This window comes from Bos indicus, chromosome 19 (assembly GCF_029378745.1).
Source record: "Bos indicus isolate NIAB-ARS_2022 breed Sahiwal x Tharparkar chromosome 19, NIAB-ARS_B.indTharparkar_mat_pri_1.0, whole genome shotgun sequence".
Classification (NCBI taxonomy): domain Eukaryota; kingdom Metazoa; phylum Chordata; class Mammalia; order Artiodactyla; family Bovidae; genus Bos; species Bos indicus.
In genome coordinates this window covers 51,059,817-51,087,128 of record NC_091778.1, presented here as the reverse complement: position 1 = coordinate 51,087,128, position 27,312 = coordinate 51,059,817, and the positions used below count along the sequence as shown (strand labels likewise).

The 27,312-nt window shown below is 54.8% G+C and overlaps 2 protein-coding genes across 4 annotated transcripts in view; one reads left to right on the top strand and one right to left on the bottom strand.

Annotated features, from left to right (window-relative positions):
* TBCD (tubulin folding cofactor D) overlaps window positions 1–27,312 on the top strand; it is a 148,543-nt gene that overhangs the window by 115,029 nt on the left and 6,202 nt on the right. For both annotated transcript variants that reach the window (XM_070773833.1, XM_070773832.1), the window contains exons 23-37: window positions 5,139–5,170; window positions 7,800–7,862; window positions 8,769–8,845; window positions 10,428–10,509; window positions 15,862–15,980; window positions 17,186–17,277; window positions 17,950–18,090; window positions 19,008–19,091; window positions 19,597–19,755; window positions 19,837–19,975; window positions 21,156–21,277; window positions 23,110–23,187; window positions 25,556–25,645; window positions 26,040–26,127; window positions 27,056–27,162. In XM_070773833.1, the coding sequence (XP_070629934.1) occupies window positions 5,139–5,170; window positions 7,800–7,862; window positions 8,769–8,845; window positions 10,428–10,509; window positions 15,862–15,980; window positions 17,186–17,277; window positions 17,950–18,090; window positions 19,008–19,091; window positions 19,597–19,755; window positions 19,837–19,975; window positions 21,156–21,277; window positions 23,110–23,187; window positions 25,556–25,645; window positions 26,040–26,127; window positions 27,056–27,162 (1,473 nt within the window). The remainder of the gene's footprint in view (window positions 1–5,138; window positions 5,171–7,799; window positions 7,863–8,768; window positions 8,846–10,427; window positions 10,510–15,861; window positions 15,981–17,185; window positions 17,278–17,949; window positions 18,091–19,007; window positions 19,092–19,596; window positions 19,756–19,836; window positions 19,976–21,155; window positions 21,278–23,109; window positions 23,188–25,555; window positions 25,646–26,039; window positions 26,128–27,055; window positions 27,163–27,312) is intronic.
* The window catches only part of B3GNTL1 (UDP-GlcNAc:betaGal beta-1,3-N-acetylglucosaminyltransferase like 1), a 131,620-nt gene continuing 113,150 nt past the window's right edge, over window positions 8,843–27,312 (bottom strand). Inside the window, exons 13-14 of one of the 2 annotated variants that reach the window (XR_011562120.1) lie at window positions 17,522–17,599; window positions 8,843–15,099 (exon numbers count right to left, since the gene is read on the bottom strand). The gene's annotated coding sequence lies outside the window, so the exon portion shown is untranslated. Of the gene's footprint in view, window positions 15,100–17,272; window positions 17,600–27,312 lie in introns of those variants that run through there. The other variant, XM_070773835.1, reaches the window with a different exon arrangement.

The following is a 27,312-nucleotide window of genomic DNA, read 5'->3' as shown; positions in this document are numbered from 1 at the left end:
ACAGGCTTGTGGCTGTGGACAGACCACCCGCAGCAGCGGCACCGGCTGGATCTGCCTTCTGCCCTTTGCAGCAGGTCCCCTCTGCCCTGGTGGCTGTGGTCCGCCCTCTGACTATCACGTGGATAGAACTATACTGTGCAGTCTTAGGGTCTGGTCTTTCTCACCGAGAGTGCTGTTTCTGAGATTCACCGTGTGGTTGGTGTGTAGCGGTGTGTTCTCCCATAGAGCTGTTGGTGGTCAGCGACCTGTGTGCTTGGTACCTTCTTGCCAGGTGATGGGCATCTTCACTTCTGTGCATATTGGCATATGAGTCTTGGTGTGGACGTGTGTTTCTGTTTTTCTTGGGTGAATACCTGTGTCAGGACCCTCTGTGGTCAGTGTGGAGACGGGACGAGGTTCCTGGGCTCTTTGGTGGTGTCTGTTTCCTGTTTAATGGTCCTTCCCTTAGAGGCATCCTGCAGGTGATAACTCTGCTGAGCGAGTCTCCTGCTGGGTGGGCGGGGCCTGGTGTGGACCTGCACCCGTGGGTGTGGCTCTGCCTCCCGGTTTCTGCTTCTTGGGTGGAGGCCTGGAGGGAGTTCCCGTGGGCGCTCTTGGCTGTTCCACCAGTGCTGCCTGCCTGCTTTTCATCTGTTTTAAATAGAGAGGAACGACTCATTTTCTCATACATGAAAACGTGTTCAGTTGTTCCTGATGAAGTGGCCTGAACTCCGCTGGACTAACCATGGATGAGCAGGGAGTGAGCTGCGTGCCAGGTGAACTGAGGAGTGAACCCCTGGCCACCCTAGGGCCAGTGTGCTTTTGTCGTGTGTGGCTTTTTTTGGAGCTGAAGGCTTCTGATGATATCGTTAGCATTTTACAAATTCCAAATGCACATCTGTTCATTGCCTTTAAATGTTCTTTTCTAGTGATAAATCTCAAAAGTAATAGAAAAGAAGCCCCTTCCTTGAGGCCAGCGTAGGGAGATGATGCGCGTGGCGTCTGGTGTAACAAGGGCTCTGGGTGGGACGGGCCTGGCGCCTCAGCAGTGTTTGTTCCCCAGGTATGACTCCCACACAGACCACAGAAGGGAGGGCACGTGCCCCACAGAACCAGACTGCAGGGGCCTGAATCCGAGTGTCCAGTCCTGACCTGTGAGATCCAGCTTAGCCCCACTATTTCCTTCGACTGTTTTCTGATTGTGAATTTGGGGGTCCCCGAGACCACTCCCAGGATCAGGGACTGGGCTGGCAGAAGGACTCGGCACTCAGCATAGCCTTTGGTGCTGTGGAAAAAAATGAAAGTGAAAGTCACTCAGTCATGTCTGACTCTTTGCGACTCCATGAACAATACAGTCCATGAAATTCTCCAGCCAGAATACTGGAGTGGGTAGCCTTTCCCTTCTCCAGGGGATCTTCCCAACCCAGGAATTGAACCCAGGTCTCCTGCATTACAGGCGGATTCTTTACCAACTGAGCTCTTGATGCTGTGACTGTGGCTTATTGCTGCAAAAGTGTTCATTCAAATCAGCAACATAAAAGGCCCAGAGGACAGAGTCCCTGGCAGATGAGGCACAGCTTCCTGGCTGGGTCCTGTCCCCGTGGAGTCAAACCAAATCCTCCTAATGGCTACTTGTGACACACAGCTTTTGCCACCCAGGGAGACCACCCCCCCAGCCTTGGCATCCAGGGTTTCCATTGGGTTGAGCTGATTCTCTGTGATGTGAGGGCCCACCACAGATGGCACTACCAGTGTTGACCTCCCACAGGGCTCCCGGCCCAAGTAAATGGAGGATCCTGCCTGGCAGAGCCCTCTCGGGCTCAGACCTCCATAGCTGGGACCTCCTTGGAGCTGGAAGGGACAAAGCTCCGGACCCTTCCTTCTTGGCCCTCACCTCCAGGAAGCAGCCTCGCCTATGGAAGTAAATCCTCTCTCCTGGAAGGGACCCCTTAGGTCAGTCTGGTGCTAGAACCTTGGGTCCCACGTGACCTGAAGATCCCTCTTACATTGGCAAAGAACACAGGGCTGGAGCATCTCACAGGTTCTGACAGACTGACAGGGCAGCCCCGTGACACCAGGGGTGGTCAGTGCTGGCTGGCTGTGGGGGGCTTGTGCTGGGAGGACCGCCGTGTGCAGTGGGAGCTCTGAGCACTCGCTGTGTCCGGCAGGTTGGAAGGAGAATCCCTGTTGAGGAGGGGCAGGAGGGTGAGAACTCCTGGCCAGGCTGCGTGGTGCTCCTGACTGGGAACACCCAAGCTCTGAAACCTGGCAGGCACTTCGTCAGCGGGCCTGGAGCTCTCTGGGGAGCCCTCGCTGAATTTCCTCTGACACTTGAGTGCGTGGGGGCCTCGTTGCTTGTGGTGGCCACGGCCCAGTCCCTATGTGTCTGGCAGCGTCAGGCCCTCCTGCAGGAGTGGTGACAGGCCATCCTTTGCAGGACAGAAAGTCTTAAAGAAATGTGAACTGTGGGGAAATGGAAACGGCAGGTAATGTGGTCGAGGGAGCTGGATCTTGATCTTGGAGGGAAATGTGAGTTGCATGTGGGGTTTGCACCTGCTCTGTCTTCTGGTCCCCTGGGGGGTGTGCTCCTGCTCCTCTGTGAGTGAAGCAGTTGGCCCTTGGGAGGCCGCCTGATGTCCTGGGAGCCACGGCCTTGTGGCCTCAGGGGTGCTGGGTTCCCCCGGTCTCTTTGGGGCCCCCTTGCTTTCTCAGAGATGTGAGCGACTCTGGGAACTGCGTTCTCTTGGGTGGACTGTGCTCAGAAATCTTCCTGGGGGAGGACGTAGCAAGGACTGATTTTCCCTAACCCCGAACGTTTTATCTTGAGTTTGGGGTCTAAGTAAAATTAAAAGAATCACGCAGGGAATGCCTGTTCACCCTTCCTCACCTCAGTCAGTCATTCATAACATCTTGACCGTTTGCTTTCTTTCTTTCTGTATACGTGTGTTGTTTGTTTTCTTTAGTAAGTTCTGGGCCTGTTACTTCCTCTTTAAAACTTGAGAAAGGATCAGGGAAGAGCAGGGACTTTCTCCTGTGTGACCACATACGACCAGCGTCTGCACTGCACCCAGGAGGTTCCATGTGACCTCCGTGACCTGTAAGCGGAGGTTCCTTCAGCTTGTCTTCAAATGCTCTCCGTAGCCTTCTTTCCCCCTTGAGCTAGGACCTACTCAAGTTTTTGTGCTGTGTTTGGTGTTACTCAGTTAGCCCCCTTTTTGCTTTGCACGACACAGCCTCTTTTCAGGCCAGGTGTGCTGTGTGCCGTCGCACATGCCGGGTTTGCTGGGGTGCTCCCTGCATGACGGCTCTGGCTCACCCATGGCGTGGCCGGTGCGGCCGGCTCTGGCTCGCCCGTGGCGTGGCCGGCGCGGCCCTGCGGACCCTTGTGTTGCCTGTGATGTCGGTGTGTTTGCCCCCTGGTGGAGACGCTGACTTGACCCCTGGGTTTAGGGACGACCTCCAGAAGGTCAGACGTGCCGGTGAGAGGCATGCACCCCCTTGCAGCTAGCAACTGGCCTGACGGTGGTTTCAAGACTCGTGGATCCTGGTTTCCAGCGCCGGCCTTGCCTGAGTCAGCCATCACCCTGTGGTCTGCCAGGGGGTGCCTGGCTGATTCCCTCATTCTTTCCATGTGCATTTTCTGAGACTTGTCTGCAGAGAGCAGCGTCCCTCCCCACTCCCACCCTGCTGTCTGCCTGTCTGATGTATCACTATAGACTCGTGCACGCCCCCCCACCCCCGCCAACACCATGCTGTACTTTAGTAATGTCCTTGTTATTCCTTCTGTGACTTAAACCGCCCTGTACTTGGTCCACCGAGGCTATTTAAACGGACTCTGTCGTTTTTACGTGATTCGCTTATCTTTGAGCTGGGTCTCTTTAACCTCTTCGTCTTTATTGCTTTGGTTTCTGTCCCCATCATCGTTGATTGCGTTCAGTGCAGCTTTTCTTTTCAGGTCTGTGTTTTTATTTCTTGAGGTCCTGTTTGTGTCTTGCTGTGACTCAGTCCGTCTCCTCCCCTCCTGGGACATGTGCATGAGCTGAGAGCTGTTCTGACAACCCTGTGTGTGTATCCCCTCCTCTTGGGGAGCTGCTGGGTCTGTGCGGGTTGTTTTCTTGGAGTCGTGAGGGGTGTTCTGATCCTCAGCGGGGCGCTGGGCTCTGTGGTGTTTCTGTCGCTGGGCGCCGCCTGCTGCTGTCGGGCTCTGCTCGCCTGGTGGGCTCAGTTGGACCCCTTCACAGCCAGCTCTGGAGGCCTGGCAGGGCCAAAACAAGTGGGCCGGCCGCTGAGGTGGTCCTTGCGGGGGTCTCCTGGTGCCTCGTGCCTGAGGAGGCCCGTGCTCTGCCTGAGGGGGCTCCTCCCCGCCTGTATGGGTTCCTATGCGTGCCCCGCCTTCTCCTTAGGAGTGTTTTTCTTCTTTCAGACTCAGGGTCAGTGCTGGGGTGCTGCTCCGCAGCCCCTCAGATTCCGGCCGCCTTGGCCTCCCCACCTTCCATCTGCGGGGGCCTCGCTGCTGGGCCCTGGCTGCTCCTTCCTCCTCCCACACCTCTGTCTGCAAGCCTCTGAATGTTTGTCCAGTTTTCCACTTGTTTGAGGCAGGAGGGCGAACTCGAATCCTGTTCCTCTGCCTCGGCCGGAAGCCATAGCTTTCCTGCCTTCTCCCGGAGTGTTTCTTGAACTCATGTCCACCAGTTCCCCATCGTCAGCGTCCCACGTCAGTCGGGGGTCCAGGCGGGCAGCCCCTCTCCCCGATCCTGCTGGGTGATGATATCTTCCTGGTGCCTTAAGTTCCTGTAGTTTTTACAAAATACCCCTCTCCCCGATCCTGCTGGGTGATGATATCTTCCTGGTGCCTTAAGTTCCTGTAGTTTTTACAAAATAAGAGTTGAACAGTGTTTGGAGTTTGTTACATGTGATTCTGTGATATAATTCATACCAGGGATTAGAGTCTCCAGTGAAAACTGAAAATCATCTCATAAGCGGTCACAGCACATATTTTCATTTCTTTTCATAAAAAGTAGTTCACGTGGCCAACAACAAATGCAGCTCTTTAATGTCGTCTTAATATTTTTTGGAGCCTGAAGTTACATCTGTTACTCGGTGAAAATATTTACGTTTTGTATAACAAGAGTTTTAACTTTGTTTTCATTAATTTTCAGGGGTCTGGGAGGAGAGCTCATGAGACAAGCAGGTAGGTCTGAGCAACAGAGGCTGCAGGTTGTGGGGCAAGGTCCTTTCTTCCCACCACTGAAGGAAGACAAAAGTCCCAAGGGTATTTATTTACTTGTTTTCCATCTTGTAAAGTTCCCTGATGGGCTCCTTTGCAGGGACCAGTGGCCGGGCCATTTTCTGGTCAGAGTTACCGTGGCGGTGCACCTGGCCTGCACATCCTAACTCCAGGGCTGCCTGCTCAGCCCGCTGCTTCTCCTGTGTGTGTGCACCCCAGGCTCTTAATTTTCAGCTTCTGTGGGTCCAGATACATTTTAGTAGCTATGGGGCTGGCAGCCGCTGGGGTGGGATGAATGAGTAGAGTAAGTGTCCCATGAAGGGGTGATACAGTTAGGAATGCGAATGTTGCCCTCTTTCCCTCTTCAGTATGATAGATTGATAAAACAGAAGGGAGAATCAGAAGTTTCAAACGTACATGGGATTTCACGTGTGACAAAGAAGGTACGTGTTTCCAACCTGGCTGAAGAGGGCAGTTGATAGAGTGGTTGATGATGTCCCAAGGAACCACGTGGAAGGAACCAAAACTGTGTCCCCTCTGCACACATACACAAAGCTAAATCTCTAATTAACGGACATTTTACTGATTAATTCCTGATTAAACTTAAGTGTAGGAGGTACATTTTTTAAAACTTGAAGGAAATTTTAGGAGAAATTAAGTGATCACATTGGTCCCTAAAAAACTTCCTACCCAGGAAGTTTTCAGCCTCACCTGGTTGCTGGGGAGATGCTGGTTAGCTCCACGAGGAGGACGCGTCTTCTCGATCATATTGGCTACGTCAGAGCTGGGTGATCCTCTGCCGATGGAACGCCTGCTCTGGAGTATATGTTGTTACAGCATTTTCCGGTTGCGAAGGGCATTGTCTCTTAGGATTAAAAACGTGCAGTCTTCTGCCCTGCATGGCCACTCCTAGGACTCTGCACCCCCAAAACATGTAGGGGTGACAGGCATCCTGCTGGACAGACAGGCAGTCTGTGTGCTGATGGGATGTGTGTGGCCATCTTGTTTGACATGACAGAAACTGGAAGGAGAGCTGAGCCCAACAGGAAATATTGGATTAACAGTTTCATAACCATAGTGTGGGATGTTGCCCGTCTTCTAAAGAGCATGGGGTCTCCCGTGGTCAGTTACGTTGTTTGAGAAGAAAAGCAGTTCGGTGGCTGGAGCCGGGGAGGGGCCTGTGCGCATCCTGGCTCTGCTGGGACACCCCTCCTCCGGCCCCCAGGCCCCCTCGTGCTGGCAGGTCACATCTGTGCTCAGGACGGTGGGAGTCGGGAGTGTGAGGAGGTGGGGTGGAGTCCATGCTCGCAGAGACTGCAGAGCTGGCTTCCTCGCTGGCCTGGCAGCATTTCAGAGGACAGCTGCCGCCAGTCACTGGTCCCTGGGGGGCAGTGACGGGCACCCCTGCTGAGGCATGGCGGCTGTGCAGTGGGCACAGGGAGCCTCTGTTGCTGTGGGCGCTGAGGTTGGGATTTGTTGCTGCCAGCCCAGCCTAGCCTGGCCATGGCGGGGGGCGCCTATGGTCTGTGACCCTCTGAGCGTGGGAGGAGGTATGGGAGCCATGCTCCAGCTCAGCTTAGTTTCGGGGTCAAGGTGGGAGCAAGGTGGTGAAGACGGGGTCAGGGCACCGAGCTGACGGGAGGAGCGCCTGTGCTCTCTCAGCCTGTGAAGGTCCGTGATGGGACCCCCAAATTACATGGCCACCAAAATGTCAGTGGTGGTTTTCTATCTCATTTTTCTGTAGTGTTAGATTTTTTCCAGCAAATGCAAACTACTCATTCAGTAGGAGAAAACCATTAGGCTGTTCTATTGTAGGGACCGAGGTAGGGGTGCGTTTGCTGTGTGAATGGGCAGCGTGAGGAGCCATGTGGGATGGGCAGAGCCACGTGGCCTGTGGGCAGGCGCCGGGCAGGTCAGAGCCTCCTTGGTGCCAGGACAGCCATGTGAGGCCACCACACAGAGGCTCAGGTGTCCTTGTGGTGGTGGCCGCTGAGCAGCTCTACTGGTCTATGTTTCCACGCGCAGAAGTGGTAGTTTATTAAAACGGACACTGCATTATTTACAGAGGTCAGGAATTTACCAGAGCTTTGCGCACTGTGGCTCATCTGGGGACTGTCCCGTCGGGGTGATACGTGTTACCTCCTCTGACCCTGTCCGGACCCTGGTGCTGACCTGAGGTGGGGGAGCCCCCCTCCAGGGGAACTTGCTTCTCCGTGGTCCTCATCGGGCAGGTGCCTGCTGCTCAGCCACAGCGCCTGGTCACTTGTGGGTGTCCGTGGTTTGAGAGCTGAGTTGTCTGTCCCTGGGGGTTCGTATGGGGTCAGACCTGCGGCCTCCACGTGTTGCTCCCTTGTCTGGGCAGGGTTCCCCGAGGGCACCAGCGTGATGCTGCTGCTCGTGGCTCCTGGCACTGCCCCCGAGCCTGGGCCAGGTCTGGTGCTGAGGACATGCTGGGGGCTCGCCCCCGACGCCCACGCTGAGGGGCAGGGGCGGGAAGGCGGTGCTGGCCGCGCCGGGCTCCGGTGCGGCAGGGTGGGTGCTGGGATGGGCACTTTTGGGGAAATGACATTGCGTTCATCCTTTTTCTTCCTAGTGTGCATTTTAATAGAAAACATGGCCCTTTCCAAAATGCCCTTCAGAGGTGACGCCGTGATCGGTAAGTGCACCTCTCCAGCGACTCACATTGTGGCATTTTTTTCCAGAACTAATTCAGCTTGAAAAGTGAAGACCAACCTGTTAGGGTGGATGGTAAATTCCATCTTGTTAGTATCTGTTTTAAGTTGCTGTTAAGAACCCACTGTAAACAGGGAGCATCCCCCACACTCTCCCCACAGAAGCAGAGATTCTTCCTTCTCTTCCAAGGGCTCAAGCTCCTTCCTCAGGGCTCCCGACTGGAGCTCTGCCTGTCACGGCTGTGCCCAGCACCAGGCATTCTCAGCCGTTCCTCTCCCATTTGGACAGTGCCAGCCTGAGGGGCGAGAGCGGAGGCCCAGCAGCTGCCTCGGCTCTTCCAGGGGTGGCAGTCAGGCCCCGGTGCTGGTCTGGAGCGTCTCCAGGCTCTGACGTTGTGGCCGCTGGTCACAGAGAGGTAGTAAGAAAAGCCTTGGGGTCACCGCCCCTGCTGGCTGTGCTGGCTCTTTGCTTTACAGCCTCAGAAGTTCTGAAACTTGAGGAAGAAGCAAAAAATGAGTTAGTGTTTGTTTCCAAGTATTAGATCTAGTTGAATTTTGTGTTTCATTTTTATTGGTGGGGGGATTGTTCAGGGAAGAAGTACAGGCAAAGACCACTTGAAGCTTGCAGGGGTAAAAGGAGAACAAAAACTTGCCCATCGTGACAGTTTTCACATTTCAACAGCAGAAAGAAGAGTTTACCCCTATAGGTGGAGAGGGCAAAGGCCTTTAGAATTTCATTCGACCTGGAGAGCATGTACCTCAGATTTCCTGCAGGTTCCTCTCAAAGGTCACTGTCTACTTTGACTTGAGAGGTAGAAGATCTGTGTGGTGTTGTTTTTAATTTGATGCAAATGTTCTTTACCAGCTGAATGAATTTGTTTCTTTGACAGATGGTTGGCAGTGGCTGATAAACGACACCTTGAAAAACCTCCACCTCATTTCAAGTCACTCTCGACAACATATAAAGGTGTGGGGAGCAAAGGCTCTCTGGCTTTTGCACTGTGTATAAATATTTGAGTGTTTCAAAGGTCTTTGTGCATTTTGAGTCCCTTTTGTAGACCAACATGATTGATAAATGCCAATAATTATATTTGGAATTCTGAATGATATTGTTTATGTAATTTATGATCGGGACAACTAATGCAGCCATCATTGACCAGAATATTTAAATTTTTTATTATTGTTTCTAGTTTTATTAATTAATTTGCCTTCTAAACGTGTTCCCTATTGAGCTGTATAATTTAGGGCTGGAGGCTCCTGTTGTGATGCTCACGTGCGGACGAGCAAACTGCTAGAATCGTGACAGCATGTCAGTGTCAGTCACGCCCCGTGGCCACTGCTGTCCTGCCTCAGGACAGGTGAACTTTGGACTAACAGAGTTGCAACCTCTACCCCCGTGCAGAGATAATAGCCTTGGTATTGATAATGACTAGGCTTTGATGTGGAGGATGAAGGACTGGAAGTAGATATTGGTCTTTCTTGTAGCTCTCCAGCCTCCTGTGTCTCAGTTTTTCTGTTGGGTGAATAGAACATATCTTCAGTCTTCATCCCTTTTTCTATAAGTAACTTTATCGTTCTGTAGGATCCAGGTACAGTTTTACTAGTTGAATTTGAGTTCTTCATGATCGGTGTCAGAATTCCTTTTAAAAACAATCCATAGTTCATTCACACCAGTCGTGATCGTGTGTGAACCTGCTCTGATTTGTGCGAGGACACCCCTCCCCCGGCACCTCCGTTGGTGCTCCCTGATCTGAAGGAGCCCTGGGAAGACCCAGGCTTCCCTGGTAGCTCAGTTGGTGGAGAAGCCACCTGTAGTGCAGGAGACCCTGGTTCGATCCCTGGGTTGGGAAGATCCCCTGGAGAAGGGAACTACCCACTCCAGTATGCTGGCCCGGAGAATTCCATGGACTGAATAGTCCATCGGGCCACAGAGTCAGACACGACCAAGCGACCTTCACTTGGGAAGAACACAGGAACCCAGCATTTGCCCCGTGTGGTCTTCACCACGGAGAAAGGCTGAGGTGAGCCACTGTGGAGGCGACAGGAGGGCCAAGGGCCTCTGTGGTGTGAACCCCATTCCTGCGCTTTGTCCCCTGAGGTGCCCCAGCCTTGGGTCAGCCCTCCTCCTTGTCCAGCCAGCCCTGTTCCCAGCAGTCCTGGGCCCCCAGCTCCACTGCATACTAGGCCTCTCTGTGGCTCACCTGAGGGGCCTTGCCATGCAGCTTCTGGTGTTTAACACACTTTTCCATCATTATTTCAGCTGGGAAAGAAGAAAACACCACATTTCATTATTGCCTTTCACATGGAGAGACGTGAAATTTGCACTGTATGGAGAAAATAACTTTTATATCCAGTGTATTAGTTGCAGAGAATAGTAAACTTATGACCACATCTGACTGACGATGATGACAATGTCTAGCAGACATACCAGAAAGAATGATGTCATCAGCCTCTGGGTCTTTCAAACCAAGTCACTGGCCTGACCGCAGGGCCACCTGGCTGCTCCTTGACCAGGAGCCTGCAGCTCACTCACGTCTCCTCTGTTTCAGGAGGCGGCTGTGTCGGCCCTGGCCGCCCTCTGCAGCGAGTACCACGCCCGGGAGCCTGGGGAGGCAGAGGCTGCCGCACAGGGTGAGTGGGTGTCTGCACTCAGCCCTGCACCCAGTGGGGCTGGGGGTGGGTGGCTGTGGGGTGCCTGCCTCTCCTGCTGTGGTGTGGACGGGCCTGGGGGGTAGAGAGAGTGGGCGGCAGGCTGTGGTGATGCCGCCCCTCCTCAGCCCATCCCGTCCTCACCTGGAGCCAGACTTCTCTGAGGCCACGTGGGCTCCACTTCCTGGATGTTACCACTTTACTGTAGAATCAACTCTTACTTCAGCGGTGTTTTGTTGTTATGTTTTTAAGTCCACTGTGCCCTGTTTTGGACTTTGGAGGCTCCCAGTGCTGTGGTGGAGCTTTGTCTCTGGGAGGACCTCTCTTCTGTCCTGTCCCTGGTCTTCCTCGGGGCCCAGCCCTCATTATCAGGGGACTGTCATTCGCACTCGTTCCCCAGGCTCTGTCAGCTCAGAATTGTCCGCTTCTGCTGCCTTCCCATGTCCTCCTGCTTTCATGCTTTTTCCTTGGAGTCTGTTCATTCGGTGATTACTTGACTGACTTTTCTATTTCATGGTTAAGTGCATTTAGAATTTTTGTATGACCCACAATGCTTTTCTGGCACGTGTCCTTCATGTGTTATTATCTTTTCCTCTTCCCATGAACAGCGTCGGTGTAGCTGTCTTGTTGCATGTCTTTGCATCAGTTGGGTTTTCCGGAACTAGCCTCTAAGCTGCAGTTTATCTGACACGTCACACGGTCCTGTTTGTAGGGTCTAGTTCCGGAGTGGGAGTTTCATATTAAAAAGCTTTGTATTTACACGTTATGTGGCCTGGAGCTTTCCCTTGTATCATAATACAGAATATTTATTACAGTTACTTCAAAAATATATGGAACACTTCAAAAATTATTTTAAGTATGGAAGAATCATGGGTTATTTTTCAGTTGCTAAGTCTTGTCTGACTCTTTGCGGCCCCATAGACTGCAGCATGCCAGGCTTCCCTGTCCTTCACTATCTCTCATGAGTGTATTCAAACTCATGTCCATTGATTTAGTGATGCCATCCAACCCTCTAATTTTCTGTCACCCTATTCTCCTGCCTTCAATCTTTCCCAGGATCAAAGTCTTTTCCAATGAGTTGACTCTTTGCATCAGGTGGCCAGAGTATTGGAACTTCAGCTTTAGCATCCATTCTTCCAACGAATATTTGGGGTTGATTGCCTTTAGGATCGGCTGATTTGATTTCCTTGCTGTCCAAGGGACTCTCGAGTCTTCTCCAGCACCACAGTTCAAAAGCACCAGTTCTTCGGTGCTCAGCTTTCTTTATGGTCCAACTCTCACATCCATAGATGACTACTGGAAAAACCATAGCTTTGACACTACATCCCTTTGTCAGCAAAGTGATGTTTCTGTTTTTAAATATACCGTCTAGGTTTATCATAGCTTTTCTTCCAAGGAGCAAGTATCTTTTAATTTCATGGCTGTAGTCACTGTCTGAAGTCATTTTTGGAGTCCAAGAAAATGAAGTCTGTCCCTGTTTCCATTTTTTCCCCATCTATTTGCCATGAAGTGATGGGGAAACAGTGGAAACAGTGTCAGACTTTATTTTTGGGGGCTCCAAAATCACTGCAGATGGTGATTGCAGCCATGAAATTAAAAGACGCTTACTCCTTGGAAGGAAAGTTATGACTGACCTGGATAGCATATTAAAAAGCAGAGATATTACTTTGCCAACAAAATTCCATCTAGTCAAGGCTGTGGTTTTTCCAGTGGTCATGTACGGATGTGAGAGTTGGACTGTGAAGAAAGCTGAGAGCCAAAGAATTGATGCTTTTGAACTGTGGTGTTGGAGAAGACTCTTGAGAGTCCCTTGGACTGCAAGGAGATCCAACCAGTCCATTCTAAAGGAGACAAGTCCTGGGTGTTCATTGGAAGGACTGATGCTGAGGCTGAAACTCCAATACTTTGGCCACCTGATGCAAAGAGTTGACTCATTGGGAAAGACCCTGATGCTGGGAGGGATTGGAGGCAGGAGGAGAAGGGAACGACAGAGGATGAGATGGCTGGATGGCATCACCGACTCGATGGACATGAGTTTGGGTGAACTCCGGGAGTTGGTGATGGACAGGGAGGCCTGGCGTGCTGTGATTCATGGGGTCGCGAAGAGTCGGACATGACTGAGCGACTGAACTGAACTGAACTGTTGGACCCAGATGCCATGATCTTAGTTTTTTGAATGTTGAGTTTTAAGCCAGTTTTTTCACTCTCGTCTTTCACCTTCATCAAGAGGGTCTTTAGTTCTTCACTTTCTGCTTTTTGCATATCTGAGGCTGTTGATATTTCTCCCTGCTATCTTGATTCCAGCTTGTAATTCATTCAGCACAGCATTTCACATGATATACACTGCATGTAAATTAAATAAGCAGGGCAACTGTATACAACCTGACATACTCCTCTCCCAACTTTCTACCAGTCTGTTCCATGTCCGGTTCTAACTGTGGCTTCTTCACCTGTAAACAGGTTTCTCAGGAGGCAAGTAAGGTGATCTTGTTTTCCCATCTCTTTAAGAATTTTCTGCAGTTTGTTGTGATCCACATAGTAAAAGGCTTTAGCAAAGTTAATGAAATAGATATAGATGTTTTTCTGGAATTCCCTTGCTTTTTCTATGGTCCAGTGGAGGTTGGCAATTTGATCTCTGGTTCCTGAAAGACGAGGCTGTGAAAGTGCTGCATTCAATATGCCAGCAAATTGGAGAACTCAGCAGTGGCCACAGGACTGGAAAAGGTCAGTTTTCATTCCAATCCCAAAGAAAGGCAATGCCGAAGAATGCTCAAACTACTGCACAATTGCACTCATCTCACATGCTAGTAAAGTAATGCTCAAAATTCTCCAAGGCAGGCTTCAGCAATATGTGAACCATGAACTTCCTGATGTTCAAGCTGGTTTTAGAAAAGGCAGAAGAACCAGAGGTCAAATTGCCAACATCTGCTGGATCATAGAAAAAGCAAGAGAGTTCCAGAAAAACATCTATTTCTGCTTTATTGACTATGCCAAAGTCTTTGACTGTGTGGATCATGATAAACTGTGGAAAATTCTTCAAGAGATGGGAATACCAGGCCACCTGATCTGCCTCTTGAGAAATCTGTATGCAGGTCAGGAAGCAACAGTTAGCATTGGACATGGAACAACAGACTGGTTCCAAATAGGAAAAGGAGTACGTCACGGCTGTATATTGTCACCCTGTTTATTTAACTTATATGCAAAGTACATCATGAGAAACGCTGGACTGCAAGAAACACAAGCTGGAATCAAGATTGCCGGGAGAAATATCAATAACCTCAGATATGCAGATGACACCACCCTTATGGCAGAAAGTGAAGAGGAACTAAAAAGCCTCTTGATGAAAGTGAAAGAGGAGAGTGAAAAAGTTGGCTTAAAGCTCAACATTCAGAAAACGAAGATCATGGCATCCAGTCCCATCACTTCATGGGAAATAGATAGGGAAACAGTGGAAACAGTGTCAGACTTTATTTTTCTGGGCTCCAAAATCACTGCAGATGGTGACTGCAACCATGAAATTAAAAGACGCTTACTCCTTGGAAGGAAAGTTATGACCAACCTAGATAGCACATTCAAAAGCAGAAACATTACTTTGCCAATAAAGGTTCGTCTAGTCAAGCTATGGTTTTTCCAGTGGTCATGTATGGATGTGAGAGTTGGACTGTGAAGAAGGCTGAGCGCCGAAGAATTGATGCTTTTGAACTGTGGTGTTGGAGAAGGCTCTTGAGAGTCCCTTGGACTGCAAGGCGATCCAACCAGTCCATTCTGAAGGAGATCAGCCCTGGGATTTCTTTGGAAGGAATGATGCTGAAGCTGAAACTCCAGTACTTTGGCCACCTCATGCAAAGAGTTGACTCATTGGAAAAGACTCTGATGCTGGGAGGGATTGGGGGCAGGAGGAGAAGGGGACGACAGAGGATGAGATGGCTGGATGGCATCACTGACTCGATGGACGTGAGTCTGAGTGAACTCCGGGAGCTGGTGACGGACAGGGAGGCCTGGCGTGCTGCGATTCATGGGGTCGCAGAGAGTCGGACACGACTGAGCGACTGATCTGATCTGATCCGCTGCCTTTTTAAAATCCAGCTTGTACATCTGGAATCATGGATGCAGTAGTCTAAATCTACTTTTTGGGAATTTTTCCAAAAGTTAGAAAATACTTTGTCATCTGATCCTGATAGACTTTCTGAGTTAGTGACGTTATACTGTGTCCTCGTACCACACGCAGTTCTACCTAAAGAGCCAGCACAGTTGGCCCTCTGTGTCCGCAGACTCCACGTCTAGAAAGAGGACTTTCAGCTGAAGTGTGTTATCGTAAGTTCCGCCAAAGGTGTCCGTGAAAGTGGAATTCGTTTCCCCCCCCCAATGTATGAGGACGGAGGCTTTCACACACACGTTACAGAAGCCTTGCTGTGTTGAAGTGTAAGCGGTGGTGGCACCGCCTCTTCGGTTGTGGTGGGTGCAGAGCAAGGGCGTCCGGCCTTCCTCGACTTCGGAGCTGCCTTTCCAGAGAACAGAGCTGTTTTCCACTTGACCTCCTTGAATTCTTGAATAGCTTCAGGGCCCCTTTTCCTGTGAAAGTGAAAGTCATTCAGTCCGTGTCCGACTCTTTGCAACCCCGTGGACTGTATAATCTATGGAATTCTCCAGGCCAGAACACTGGAGTGGGTAGGTAGCCTTTCCCTTCTCCAGGAGGCCTTCCCAGCCCGGGGGTTGAACCCAGGTCCCCACATTGTAGGCGGATTCTTTACCAGCCTGTCCTGTGTCTCCCTGTCAAACCTCTGTTTCGGTTGCTCTCCAGTTCCCATGACTGGCCTCTCCTGTGTGGGAAGGTCTGCTTTCCCAGCCCTGTGCTCTCTCAGTCTGACTGACTGCACTGCCCGTTTCTGCCCGACCGGCCGTGGGTGTCTCGTGCGGAGTGGCCCCTGCACCCCTGCTGCGCCTGAGCACCTAGCCCTGGGGGTCCCACTTGGGACCACATTCGCTCTCGGTCTTTGAGGAAGTATCCTCATCATCTGAGGAAAGCATTTGTGTTCTTAGTGAATAAAAAACAGAAGTTTGACCGTGTTGACTACCGGTAAAACTGTTGGCTTTATTTTCTCAAGAGTGAAATTGTGTATTAAAATTGCTTATGAAAATCTTAAAACCACCTACTGAAAACCTCTTTTCTTCAATCTGGCTGATTTACGCTGCTTTGAAAACACGTCTGCTCTAGGCGTCTAAGTCGCCCCTCCTTCCTTCAGCCACTGTTTGCTTATCTTCTGGACTGTACCTGGGGAGTGTGTCTTGTGGATAATGGACAACAGTGGTCACGCTCTGGTCCTTTCTTTTCAGAGGAGCTGGTGAAGCTGTATCTCGCTGAACTCCAGAGCCCCGAGGAAATGACTCGCTGTGGCTGTGCCCTGGCCTTGGGCGCCCTGCCGGCCTTCTTCCTGAAGGGCCGGCTCCGGCAGGTGAGGCTGGCCTAGCATGGCGGGGGCCATGTGGGACCGGACCCACGAGCGGGGTATGTAGGCCGAAGGGGTTCCTGCAGGCCAGCGTGTGCATCCGTAAGGAAGGGGAGGGGAACACCCAGGGCAGTGAGTGGTCTGTGAGAGCCTGGTGAGCAGTCTAGCTGAGGAGGCTTGGGGGAGCTGACTCCTTGGCTGAGGAGGGAGCCTTGGCCTCCGTGGAAACACCCCCGGCCTTTCCTTGCCTGTGGTGTGCCATCCAGCCTTTTCTGCATTAGGAGCAAATGTCTCCGGCCTCATCTGGGAAGGCTGCCCCCGTGGCCACGTGAAGGGTCCCAGGCCTCCCACCCCAGAACTCCTCCTGGGGAGGGGCCTTTTCTCCCCAACACGGGGTCCTATGCTCTGGCATGGCCGGGGGGCAGGGTTCTGCTTGCCCTTGAGTTCCATGATCCTCGGCCTGTCTCCTTTCAGGGTGATCCATCAGCTCCCCTCATACCCTGACTCGGCTCCTGAGCTCCCTGGGAGAGTGGGTGCCAGAGTCAGACCTAGGAGACCCTGCCGGCCTCAGCCCACCCAGCTCTTCCCTTTGTGCTCCCCTTTCCCTCGACTCAAACGTCAGTCATGGTCCTGGCGGCCCACCTCCCAGGTGTCACTGTGGCCAGGTGCCTGGCACACGTGTGCCCCTCACCTGTGTCGCCTTCCCCTGCCCCTGACAGCTTGGGATCCAAGGCACCAGACCAACTTAGGTATCAAGATGGGGAGCAGACCATCCAAACCCTGCCCGGGGGCTTTTCTATTTGAAGCACCTGGCGTTTAGAACGGAACTGTCACTTCCAGAGTAACTGGTGAAGATGTGAGCAGCTGGGCACTTTCATGTGCCGAGGGCTCCCCTCCAAGCAGGGAGCGGGAGGGAATGGCTGGCCTTGGGTGCAGGGTCTTGTCCTGGAGGGAGGAGGCAGACTGGCAGAGATGGCCTGAGTGCCAGTGATGGGGGCGTGGGTAGGAGGGTCGTTAGGAGCCAGCCGTGGGAAGTGCTGGAGGCGCCTCTGCCCCACTCGGGCTCTGTGTGTGCTCCAGAGCATGTGGTCTACCCGGACAGGCCGCCAGCCATGCTGTGCTGTGTTCCGGGCACAGGGTGCCAGGCCAGGCCTCCACCTGCATGCACGTACGTGCGTCTTCAGGCCCGCAGTTCTGCCTTTGCTTTTCAGGTTCTAGCAGGCCTGAGGGCCGTTACCCACATTTCTCCCAAGGACGTGAGCTTTGCTGAGGCCAGGCGGGATGCCTTGAAGGCCATCTCTAGGTGAGCCCTGCTGGTTTTTCTCTCCAAAGTCACTGTCCTCTCAAAAGCCAGCGACCGAGCATGAAGGGATGTTCACAGCAGTTTGTGTGAGAATACCCGTGGGTCAGGGGCTGAATCTACTTTGAGGCAAACATTTTTATTTTCTAGTTTCTTCTCTTTACAGAGGACTGTCTGAGACATGCCAACTCATAGAGGATCATTACGGTTTTGTCATAATGAATAATGAAACCCATAGTGCACTTACCTCTGTGTTTTGGGGACAGTGGGCCTGCTCAGGAACTGGGGCTGAGTTATCTGCTCGTGACCGTGGCCCCCCGGTTGCCTGTGTGGAGGGAATGCTGACGTTAGTCACACACATGCACGTCGGGAGGGGTTGCCCTTTCTCTGACAAGCCCTGTGGAGTGCGTTCTGTAGGATGGCGGGGTAGGAGGGGCCAGCCACAGCCAGCCCCCAGTGCACCCTGAAACTGTAGACGCTAGAAATGTGGCTTGGCGACGTGTCATTCAGCATTGCATTAGTGCAGGAGCATTACGAGTCTGCTTCTGAGGTTATGGGTCTGTTCTGAGGGCATCCTGGCAGGAAAGACACATCCAGCCAAAACGACAAGAACGGCAGGAGAGCTTGCATGGGATTCTCAGACGTTAGCTGGGTTTCACACGTTTTTAATTTTAGGATTTGCCAGACTGTCGGTGTGCGGGCAGAAGGGCCTCCGGACGAAGCTGTGTGCAGAGAGAACGTCTCCCAGATTTACTGCACGCTGCTGGACTGTCTGAAGGATTACACCACCGACAGCCGCGGGGACGTGGGCGCCTGGTGAGGCGCTCGTGCTGTCCTCGTCCCCTGCTCTTCTCATGAGTGTCCCACCAAGGCCAGAGGTGGTCCATGTCGCTGCTCTGACCCTGGCTGGGCTCTTGATCCCCAGGGCAGTGTGGGCGATGGTGCTCTGCCTGTAGCCGGGGCTCACGTCTGCCCGGGACATGGGGCCCGTCTTCCTGGTTCTTTTTGTGCCGTGTGGCTCTCGAGCGGATCCTGGACACTGAGGACGCTCTGGTTCTGCTTCGTCCTTCCAGAGGGCGCTGACGGCTCTGCAGCAGGCAGCGGGTCTGCCTCGAATGCAGAGCCATGGTCTCCATCTCGCCTGGTGTAGGCGGCTGCTCAGGGTCTGGTCTTCTGACCGCGTGATGGTGCATGCTACCTCCTGGGTGGTGCTCTCTCCTTGGCGGGAGGGTGGATGCCCCGGGTGTGTAGTCCCTGCTGACCCTGGTAATGTGGGGCTGTTTGTGGTCCCCATTGCCCAGCTGGACTGAGTGTTCTTTGTCCCAAGTTTGAAATGGTGCTCTTACTCTGGAGTTAGCCCAGCAAACAGGAGCTGTTCTACATACATTTATCCCTCAAAAAGCCTTTAAAAGTTTTTTTGCCAGGAGGAAAAAACAAACCGACTTTGTAGAGTGGGTATGTTCTGTGCTTAAAGGTTCAGGGGGAACCAGCGCTATTTCTCTGTGCACTATTGGAGAGTTTTCTGGGCCCTGGCCATTTGTCTTTGGGTGTCAGGTGTTTCTGAGGTAATATGTGAGGGAAGCATCCTCAGAGAAGGGCTGCGAGCAGCCTTTGTCGAGCCTCCTGCGTGTTTTTTGTCCCGGGTTGAGGGCGCCAGGCCCTGCCGAGTGGCTGATGGTCACGTAGCACCTGGGGCAGTAGGCCAGCTCCTCAGCCCCTCCGTGTCTCTGCAGGGTCCGCGAGGCAGCCATGACCAGTCTGATGGACCTGACTCTCCTGCTGGGTCGGAACCAGCCAGAGCTGATCGAGGCCCCCCTGTGAGTCTGTTCTCCCCGTGTGGGGAGAGGGGCAGCCCAGGCCCTCCCTCCTGACACCAGGGCCCCTGCCCCTGGCTCAGCCTCTCCTGGGGTTCAGGCCTGTTAGAGGACAGCCAGCTCCTGACCTCAGGGCCCCTGTGCCCGAGCGTGCTGCTGCTGGAGACTGGCCATCCTGTGCTCTGTTGGTGCCCTGGGCACCGGGCTGCCTCTGGGCACCTTGCCAGCTTGGGGTCACCATGCCCCCTCCATTGCTCTTGTCCAGGCCCCTGAGGAGACCCGGGCTGGTTTCCCCAGCAGCCCCCAGCTCAGTTCCTCTGGCTGCAGATGCCCCTTCCTCCATCTCTTCCCCTTCTTGGAGCCCATGGTCATGTCAGGCCCACTGCTTCCACTCCAGACCTCCCGCGCGGGCTTCTGAGGCGTCAGGTCCCATCCCGCCCGCCGCCAGGTTGGCCCAGGTGCCCACTCTCCGGTTCCAGACGCGCTAACCCTGCACTCTGGTCTGCAGCTGCCAACAGCTCATGTGCTGCTTAGCCCAGCAGGCGAGTGAGAAGATCGACCGGTTCCGTGCACACGCAGCTCGCGTGTTCCTGGCGCTGCTGCACGCCGACAGCCCTGCCATCCCCCACGTGCCCGCCCGGCCGGAGCTGGAGAGGCTCTTCCCCAGGTGCTGGGCCCTGCTCCAGGGCGGGGGGACAGCCCTGCTCCCCATGGGCCAGCGCCTCCAGCTCTTGCTCCTGTCTTGCAGGGCCGCCGTGGCCTCCGTGAACTGGGGCGCGCCCTCCCAGGCCTTCCCGCGCATGGCCCGCCTCCTGGGGCTGCCTGCCTACCGCTACCACGTGCTGCTGGGGCTGGCCGTGTCCGTGGGTGGCCTGACCGAGTCCACGGTGAGCAGGCGCCTGGGTGGGCGTCCCTGTGAGGGAGCGCTGCCTCCTTCCTTCCTTCGGGACCCTCTGGGGGTGGGCGGGTGGTGTTCCCCTGACCTGACGGCACATGAGGCAGAAGCTCAGCAGCCAGCTCCCTGGCTTTTGTTCGGGTCTGGATTCATGCCCCCGCACAGTGAGGGCCCCGTGCTTCCCCAGCCGGTCTCTCCAGGTCCCTGTCCACTGCTTGTGTGTTCTGTTGGTGGTTCGTTGTCTGTTCTACTCTGTTGTCGCCCCTGTGTGACTCTGCCCCCGCCTCTCATCCCTCCCTTGGCCCCGATTCAGTGGGTTTGTGGGTTTCATCACTTCTGAAAAGGTGTCTGCCCCCTAATTCCTGCCTACTGTCCGTCCTCTCCGCCTTCATGCTCCTGTTAAGTTACTCCAGTGTCTGCAGTTTTGTGTAGCCTGCCTGTTCCCTCCCACGCTTGAATATTTTGTCATTGCTGTTCAGTCCTCACTTGTGTCTGACTCTTTGTGACCCCCACGGACTGCAGCACGCCAGGCTCCCCTGTCCTTCACTGTCTGCTGGAGCTTGCTCAAACTCATGAATGTTTGGTGTTTCAGAAATTGTATATTTCATTACCAAACATTCGGTTTGATCTGAAGCGTTCTTGTGCTTTTTCCTTGCACATTCATCTCATGATTGCATTTTCTTTAATAATCATCGCCCACTGTCCCGCACTCTGTTTCACGAGCTGGTGTCTGCTGTCGGAGGGAGGCCTGCATCTGCTCTCCTGCTCTGCTGACTCCTCCCTGAGGACTCGCCTGTTGGGTGCTGGTTGCTGACTCCTCCCTGAGGACTCGCCTGTTGGGTGCTGGCTGTGTGGGGTTTGCTGTTATCCTGAGCGGAGGTGCCTTGCTTTTTCTCCCCAGCAGCAGTGGTTGCCCAGATGCCAGGCATCTAAGTGGTGCTTCTTACAAATTTGGTGACAGTGTGTGAGGGCTTGGGTTGCCTCCAGAACTATCTCCCTGATATGGGTGTCTTCACGCCCATGATGGGCTCCTCACGCCTGGCCTGGACAGCCTCTGCCGGATCCCCATGCTGTGCAGCAGACGAAAGTCTGTCACACAGGCAGCCCGGGGAGGGAGAGCTGGGAGCAGGGTGGTCTTGTCCCTCTTACGAGAACGCTTCTCTGTGTGGCAGGTCAGGTACTCAACACAGGGCCTCTTTGAGTACATGAAGGAGATTCAGAACGACCCGGCGGCCCTGGAGGACTTCGGCGGGACCCTTCTGCAGGTCTTTGAGGATAACCTTCTGAACGACAGGTGAGCGCTGGTATCGTCACAGTGATTTCTCAGACCCCCAGGGTCTCACTGCCCAGCAGGATTTTGTGGGGAGGTAAGGTAGGCACAGCCAAGCAAGAGCGTGACCCAAGCACGCGTCCCCGGGTCTGGCCGTCACCTCCCAGGCCCCTCAGAGCCTGCACTCTGAGGTGGCTGTGTATGTTGGAAGTAAAGTGCCAGAGGCTGTGATCCCAGGAGAGCTTGTCCGGCTCTGGCCTGGGTGCTTCCCGGTCGTGCCTGCCTGCACGTCATGGCCGCTGTTCCAACACGTGGCTCACGCACAACCGTGACCACCAGGATTGGAAAGCAACCGGTCTTCTCATCGTTTTTGCTGTAGCATTTTGTTAACTGCTTTTCCAAGAAGATGGAGTGTAGACCCCAAAGCCCTGACTTGCAGACTTGGGGATGTTTCGTGCACCTTCTCAGAGGGCTGTTCCTGGACTCGGTGCTCGGCTGGCCCAGGGCAGCCGGGTACCGGTCACTCTGGCTGGACTGCCTGCCCCTCACACAGGCCCTAGTCCTGGGAGCCAGACAGTCTGAATGAACAGGAACTCGACCCAGAGCGCTCTGCTCCGAGGCATGGGTGACACCTAACGAGAGGCACGTAAAGAGTGCAGTCTGAGAAGTTCTGGCTCATGCCGACAACCATGACCTAACGAGAGGCACGTAAAGAGTGCAGTCTGAGAAGTTCTGACTCGTGCCGACAACCATGAAGCGGTCAGGCACACCTGTCACCCCCAGTTTGCCTCCTGACCCCCGCCCCCACCCCCTGTGGCCCCCCAGCCCCAAGGCAACCACTGATCTGCTTTCTGTCACTGAGAAATCTGGGTGCCCCCAGCCTCACCACAGCTGGCCTGGTCGGCCCTTTCACTTAAGCTGATCTGACGGGGTGCGGTGTCTCGTCGTGGCTGTGATTTGCCTCCCCTGCTGATTGAGGGTGCCGGGCCTCTTCTTGGGCACTCGTGGGCTGTCTGCAGAGCCTCTTTGGTCAGGTGTCTCTCGGATCTTCTGACTTTTTTTTTTTAACTGGGTGCTTATTTTTAACATGCTGCTGGAGTTTGAGGTTTCCTTACAATGTTGGACGAGTCCTCTGTGAGATGTGATTTGCACGTTTCCTCCCAGTCTCTAGCTTGTCTTCCACACTCCTAACAGTCTCTCTGTTAAGGAGAAACATTTTATACTTTGATAAACTTGTTTGTATCCTTGTTCTTTTATGAATTGTGTTTTTTGTGTCATTATCTAAGAAATTTCTGCCTGACTGAAGGCTCCACGACTGTCTCTTAACGTTTTCTCCTAGAAGTTTCGTAGTTTGAGTGTTCCGCTCAGACCTCAGGTCTGAGTGGGGTTGGTTTCTGTGTGATGCGACTACAGGTCCAGGCCTGTGTCCCGGTTTTGCTTGTTGACGCCCCGGTGCTCCACGTGTGCAAAAGACTGGACTTCCCACTGCGTTGCTTTTGCGTCATTCTCAGAAATGGTGGGTGTGTGGTCCAGCCTGGGGCTCTTCTGTTCCTGGATGTATTTGCTTGTCTTCACACCAGGATCCCACGGTTTTGATACTTGGGCTCTGCGGTGCTAGCTCTCCAGGCCCACGCTTTCTTCCCGTCGCTGCGTGGGCTTGTCTTCATCCTTGGTGTCTGCACATGAGCCTCAGGACTGGCTTGTCGTTTCCTGCACGTCCTGCCAGGAGTTTGGTTGGGGCTGAGCTGTTGGCCGTCCAGGGAGGCCCGCGAGGCAGTGGCACTGAGTTTCCCGCGTCGCGGGTCTGCCCTTCTGCTGTTCTGACACCTGGCATCTCACACTTGCCTTCCCCCCAGGGTGTCCGTGCCGCTGCTCAAGACGCTGGACCAGATGCTGGCCAACGGGTGCTTCGACATCTTCACCGCCCAGGAGAAGTGAGTGCTCCCTGTGCTCTGTGTTCAGTGCTGCCTCAGTGGTTCAGCCTCGGGCTCACCTTTCAGAGAACCGTTAATCAGATCCAGAGATCAGGCTTCTGGGAGATAGTTTCCTGGTATGTTCAGGGTCAGCTTTTATACACACTCTAAGAGCCACCAAGAACATCGGCTGCTCCCGTGGGGGTTGGGGGCTCCTGCTGTCTGTTTGGGACACGGAGCAGGTGGGGCGTTGCCCCTGACGGGGGCCTGCAGTCAGCACCACTGTGGACGGTGGATTGGATGGTGAACGGGATCACAGAGGGCCTGTGATGGTCACGGTGCTGAGACCTGGGCCAGGTGAAGAGCCCATCTCAGACACAGCGGGGCCACTGGGAGGCCGGCGGGGGTGGGCACAGGGAGTGGACACGAGGCCACTTCCCTCTCCGCTGGGTTCAGGCTGCTCAGCTGCCGAGCACAGAGCATTGCAGCCGCTGCGCCAGCCTCCCCGTCTGCAGCTCTGGCATCTGGGGTTCATTTTCTCCCACTTCTGAGGTCTCTGCTCTCGGTCACTTGATCTCAGAGCCCCCCCTAGGCTGATGGTAACAGTCGTTGAGGGTCACATTTCTGGGGGTTCTTCCACAGCCAGGGCAGCATCCTTGTGCTGAGCAGGGTTCGGGCGAATCTCTCAAGGCCTCTGGCCTGCAATTTGAAAAAGAGTGGCACCGGGTTCTGCGCCAGTCCCCTCTGTGTGCCCGCCACACCCCCTCCACAGGCAGGAAGCTAGGCAGCTGCAGGCTCGCCCCCTTTGCCACTCAGGCCTCGGTGGTCCCGTCCTTTGCACTCTGCCGTCTTGAGTCTTGTTCACTGTCAGTTCCTCCAGGCGGGAGTGGATCTGGTTGGTCCCTGTTGCTCTGCCTTTGCTGAGACTCTCAAGTGCTCTTTTAACATCGAAGGGTTTCTCCTTTAATTCGCTGGCGGTGCAGCGCAGCGTGTCTGTTAGGCCTGCTGTTGGAGCGGTGGCCTGTGCGTGCACGGGCTGTGCCATGTGGTCCTGTGTGTACTGCACGGCTGGACTTGCCAAGTGTTCTGTTTCAGATCTTAACCTATTTTCCTGCTTTGAAAATTTTCAGACTGAAATGGTAGGAGAAAGCAGCGCTCCAGGTTGTCAGGCTCATCTCCAGCTGGGGGTTCGTGGCTGCTGGTGCTGGAGAGGAGCAGCTTGCCAGCAGATCTCTGTGGGTGTGCGGGCACGAGGCAGCCGAGGAGGACTGTGGGCTCCTGGGCAGGCCCCTGGGAGGGCACAGTGGTTCTCAGACAGGAAGGCTGGATGGAGCAGGCGTGGACCAGAGAGGCCTGGGGGTCGAGTTGGAAGGCTCTCCAAGCAGATCAAGATGCTGTAACAAATACCACGGCCCAGGTGGTTGAACACCAGAAACTCATTCCTCCAGTGCTGAAGGTTGGATGTCCAAGTTCAGCAGAGGGACGTGGTCTTCCCGTGTCTTCAGGTGGCAGAGAGACCATCTAGAGACCACGTCTTCTCTTAGCCCACTGATCCCCTATGGGCTCCTCGTCAGCCTCCCAAGGCCCCACCTCCTAATGCCCTCACGTTCCAAGTTAGAACTTCAACGTAGTAGACGTGACCATTCGGTTCATAGCAGAAAGGTTTGGTTTAAGGTGCTTATAGATCTCGTCCAGAGGAGATGGATCATCAAGGCTGGAACTCAGTAGAAAGTCCTCAGTAAACAGGTGGTGTGTGATCTCACGAGGTCACGGGAGGGCAGGAGTAGACAAGTGGCTGGGGCAGGCACACCAGGAAGAAGGAGAGTTGGGGAGCAGCCACATAGGCTGAGAACAGAAGGGACCTCAGCGTCCAGAACCGGCCTGGGGTCGCGGCTCTGCCGGAGAGGAGCATGTTCCTCTCATGGGGACCCACGCTGGTCGTGGTCGCCATGGCCTCACGTTCTCCTCGGTCAAGCAGAACTGGGTGGGGGGCGCCCCTGGTCCCTCCTTGACCCTCCAAGAACCTGGGCGCAGGAGTCCTGGGACCCAGTCACGGTGCGGTCGTTTTCCTTGATCCTGCGTTGAGCCTGGTGCTGCCATGGCACACGTCGGCTAGGTGTGCAGTGGGGTGGGGGTTCTGGGTGTTCCTGTTACTTCGAGGCCCCACCAGGGCGTGGCCTGCCCTCCTGTTGCGGGGCCATGGGACAGGGAAGTGTGTGGGGAAGGTGGCTTGTCGAGGACAGGACAGTGGGGCTCTGTCCCCTGCTGCACTTGCAAAGGGGCCAGCTGGGTGCCCTGGCGTGCATCCCCAGGGGGGAGTTGTCTTTGGGGGTGCCATCGGCAGATGCTCCCCAGAAGCCCACCTCCAGGTCTTGTCCTTTCCTTTCAGTCACCCCTTCTGTGTGAAGCTGCTCGCGCTTTGTAAGGAAGAGATCAAGAAATCCAAAGACGTCCAGAAACTGCGGTCCAGCATCGCGGTGTGAGTTCCAAGGAGCTTATTCAGGCGGGAAGGGGAGAGGCCGGCCCAGCAGCTGAGCACAGGCTTGGGGATGTTCGTTCTGATGCTTCCGTGTTCCTGGCAGAGCTGGGGGGCTCTGCCACACCCTGCCCACCCTTGGGCCAGCCTCCTAGGCAGGTCAGTGGGCACTGGGTCAGGGAGCCTTGTCATAGAACAAGACTTGATCCCGACCGTGGAGGTATGGATGCCCCCACCGACAGAGAGAAAGTGGATGTTGAATCTGGGCTGCCTCCCTGCAGGGAGACGGCCCTGAGGCCTGGGGATCCTCACAGACAGCACCTGGGTCCCCTCCCCCGCCGGGAAGCGAAGGTGTGGGGTGTCGTGGGTCACTCACTGGAGTGTGGGGTCCCCGCAGGTTCTGTGGGCTGGTGCAGTTCCCCGGAGACGTGAGGAGGAAGGTCCTCCTGCAGCTCTTCCTCCTGCTCTGCCACCCCTTCCCCGTGGTGAGTGTCCCGGCCCCCACATCAGTGCTGGGGGTGCTGATGCTTCCTGGTGTTGGTGTGGGCGGCCCTCAGTGGAGGGCGGGCCTCGTCACGGTGGGCGGGGCCTCGTCACGGTGGGCGGGGCGTCCTGTGCTTGGTGGCTGCAGCAGCTGCCGTGTGATGGCTGAGCTTGGCCCCTGCCTCTGGGGGCAGGTCCTGATGTTCCCCTGGGGCCCCAGGCAATGGGCCCGGGTGCAGGGAAACGCCCACACTCAGGGGGACCCCTGCCCCCTGGAATCCTGGCCGCAGGTGCACCTGGGTGCCCCACTGAGAATAGGCATTCAGCCTATCAGTGTCCTGCGGGCTCTGGTTCTGAGGCTTCTGGAAGGCCCAAGCTGAGTGGCTTTACCCCCACCTGGGGCAGCACCTGCCCCACAGCCCCCACCCCAGAGTCAGGTTCCTAGGCAGTCTTCTCTTCCTTTGGCAGAAGAGATACCCCAGTGTGACATCTTCCTAGTGGGGCCACTGGATGCCCCTTTCCCCGTGATCAGAAATGCAGGTTCCAGGCCCTGAGCTGCTGGCCAGGACCTCGGGGGTGGGCCTGGGGGTTCTGAGGGCACCTGTTCCATGAAGTAAGTCCCCACCAGGCACAGCTAGACGAGAAAACAGGTGAGAGGACTGCTCTGATCAGGGGCAGGGTTTAGCGCAGCGTTTCAGCGAGGGCATGTTGGAAGCTGTGCGGCCTCCTCCTGATAAGGGCCGCTGGGGGGCGCGGGGCGGCCATGGCGGTTGTGGCCTTGGATCGTGAGTGGGGAGAGGTCAGCTCCTCTTAGCTGTCTGCCCAGCCAGCCTTTCCTGGTTTCCCGGGACTCTGGGCCCTCAGGAGCTGCCTGGCCCCCATCCCTGCTCCCAGCCAGGGTCCCGTCAGCTCTGCTCTCCGTCCCACCAGATCCGGAAGAACACGGCCAGCCAGGTGTATGAGATGGTGCTGACCTATGACGTGGTGCCCACCGCGGTCCTAGACGAGGTCATGGCTGTGCTCAGCAGCACGGCCTGGTGAGTGTGGCCCAGCCTTCTCCCGGGAGCGCGGCGGGTGCGGCACCTCAGTGAGTGGGACCCCCGGAGCATGTCGTGGTCTCTCCCAAAACCCTCCAGAGGTTAGGGGAAAGAGGGGCTCCAGCCCTCGGCTCAGCTCTGGGTTACAAG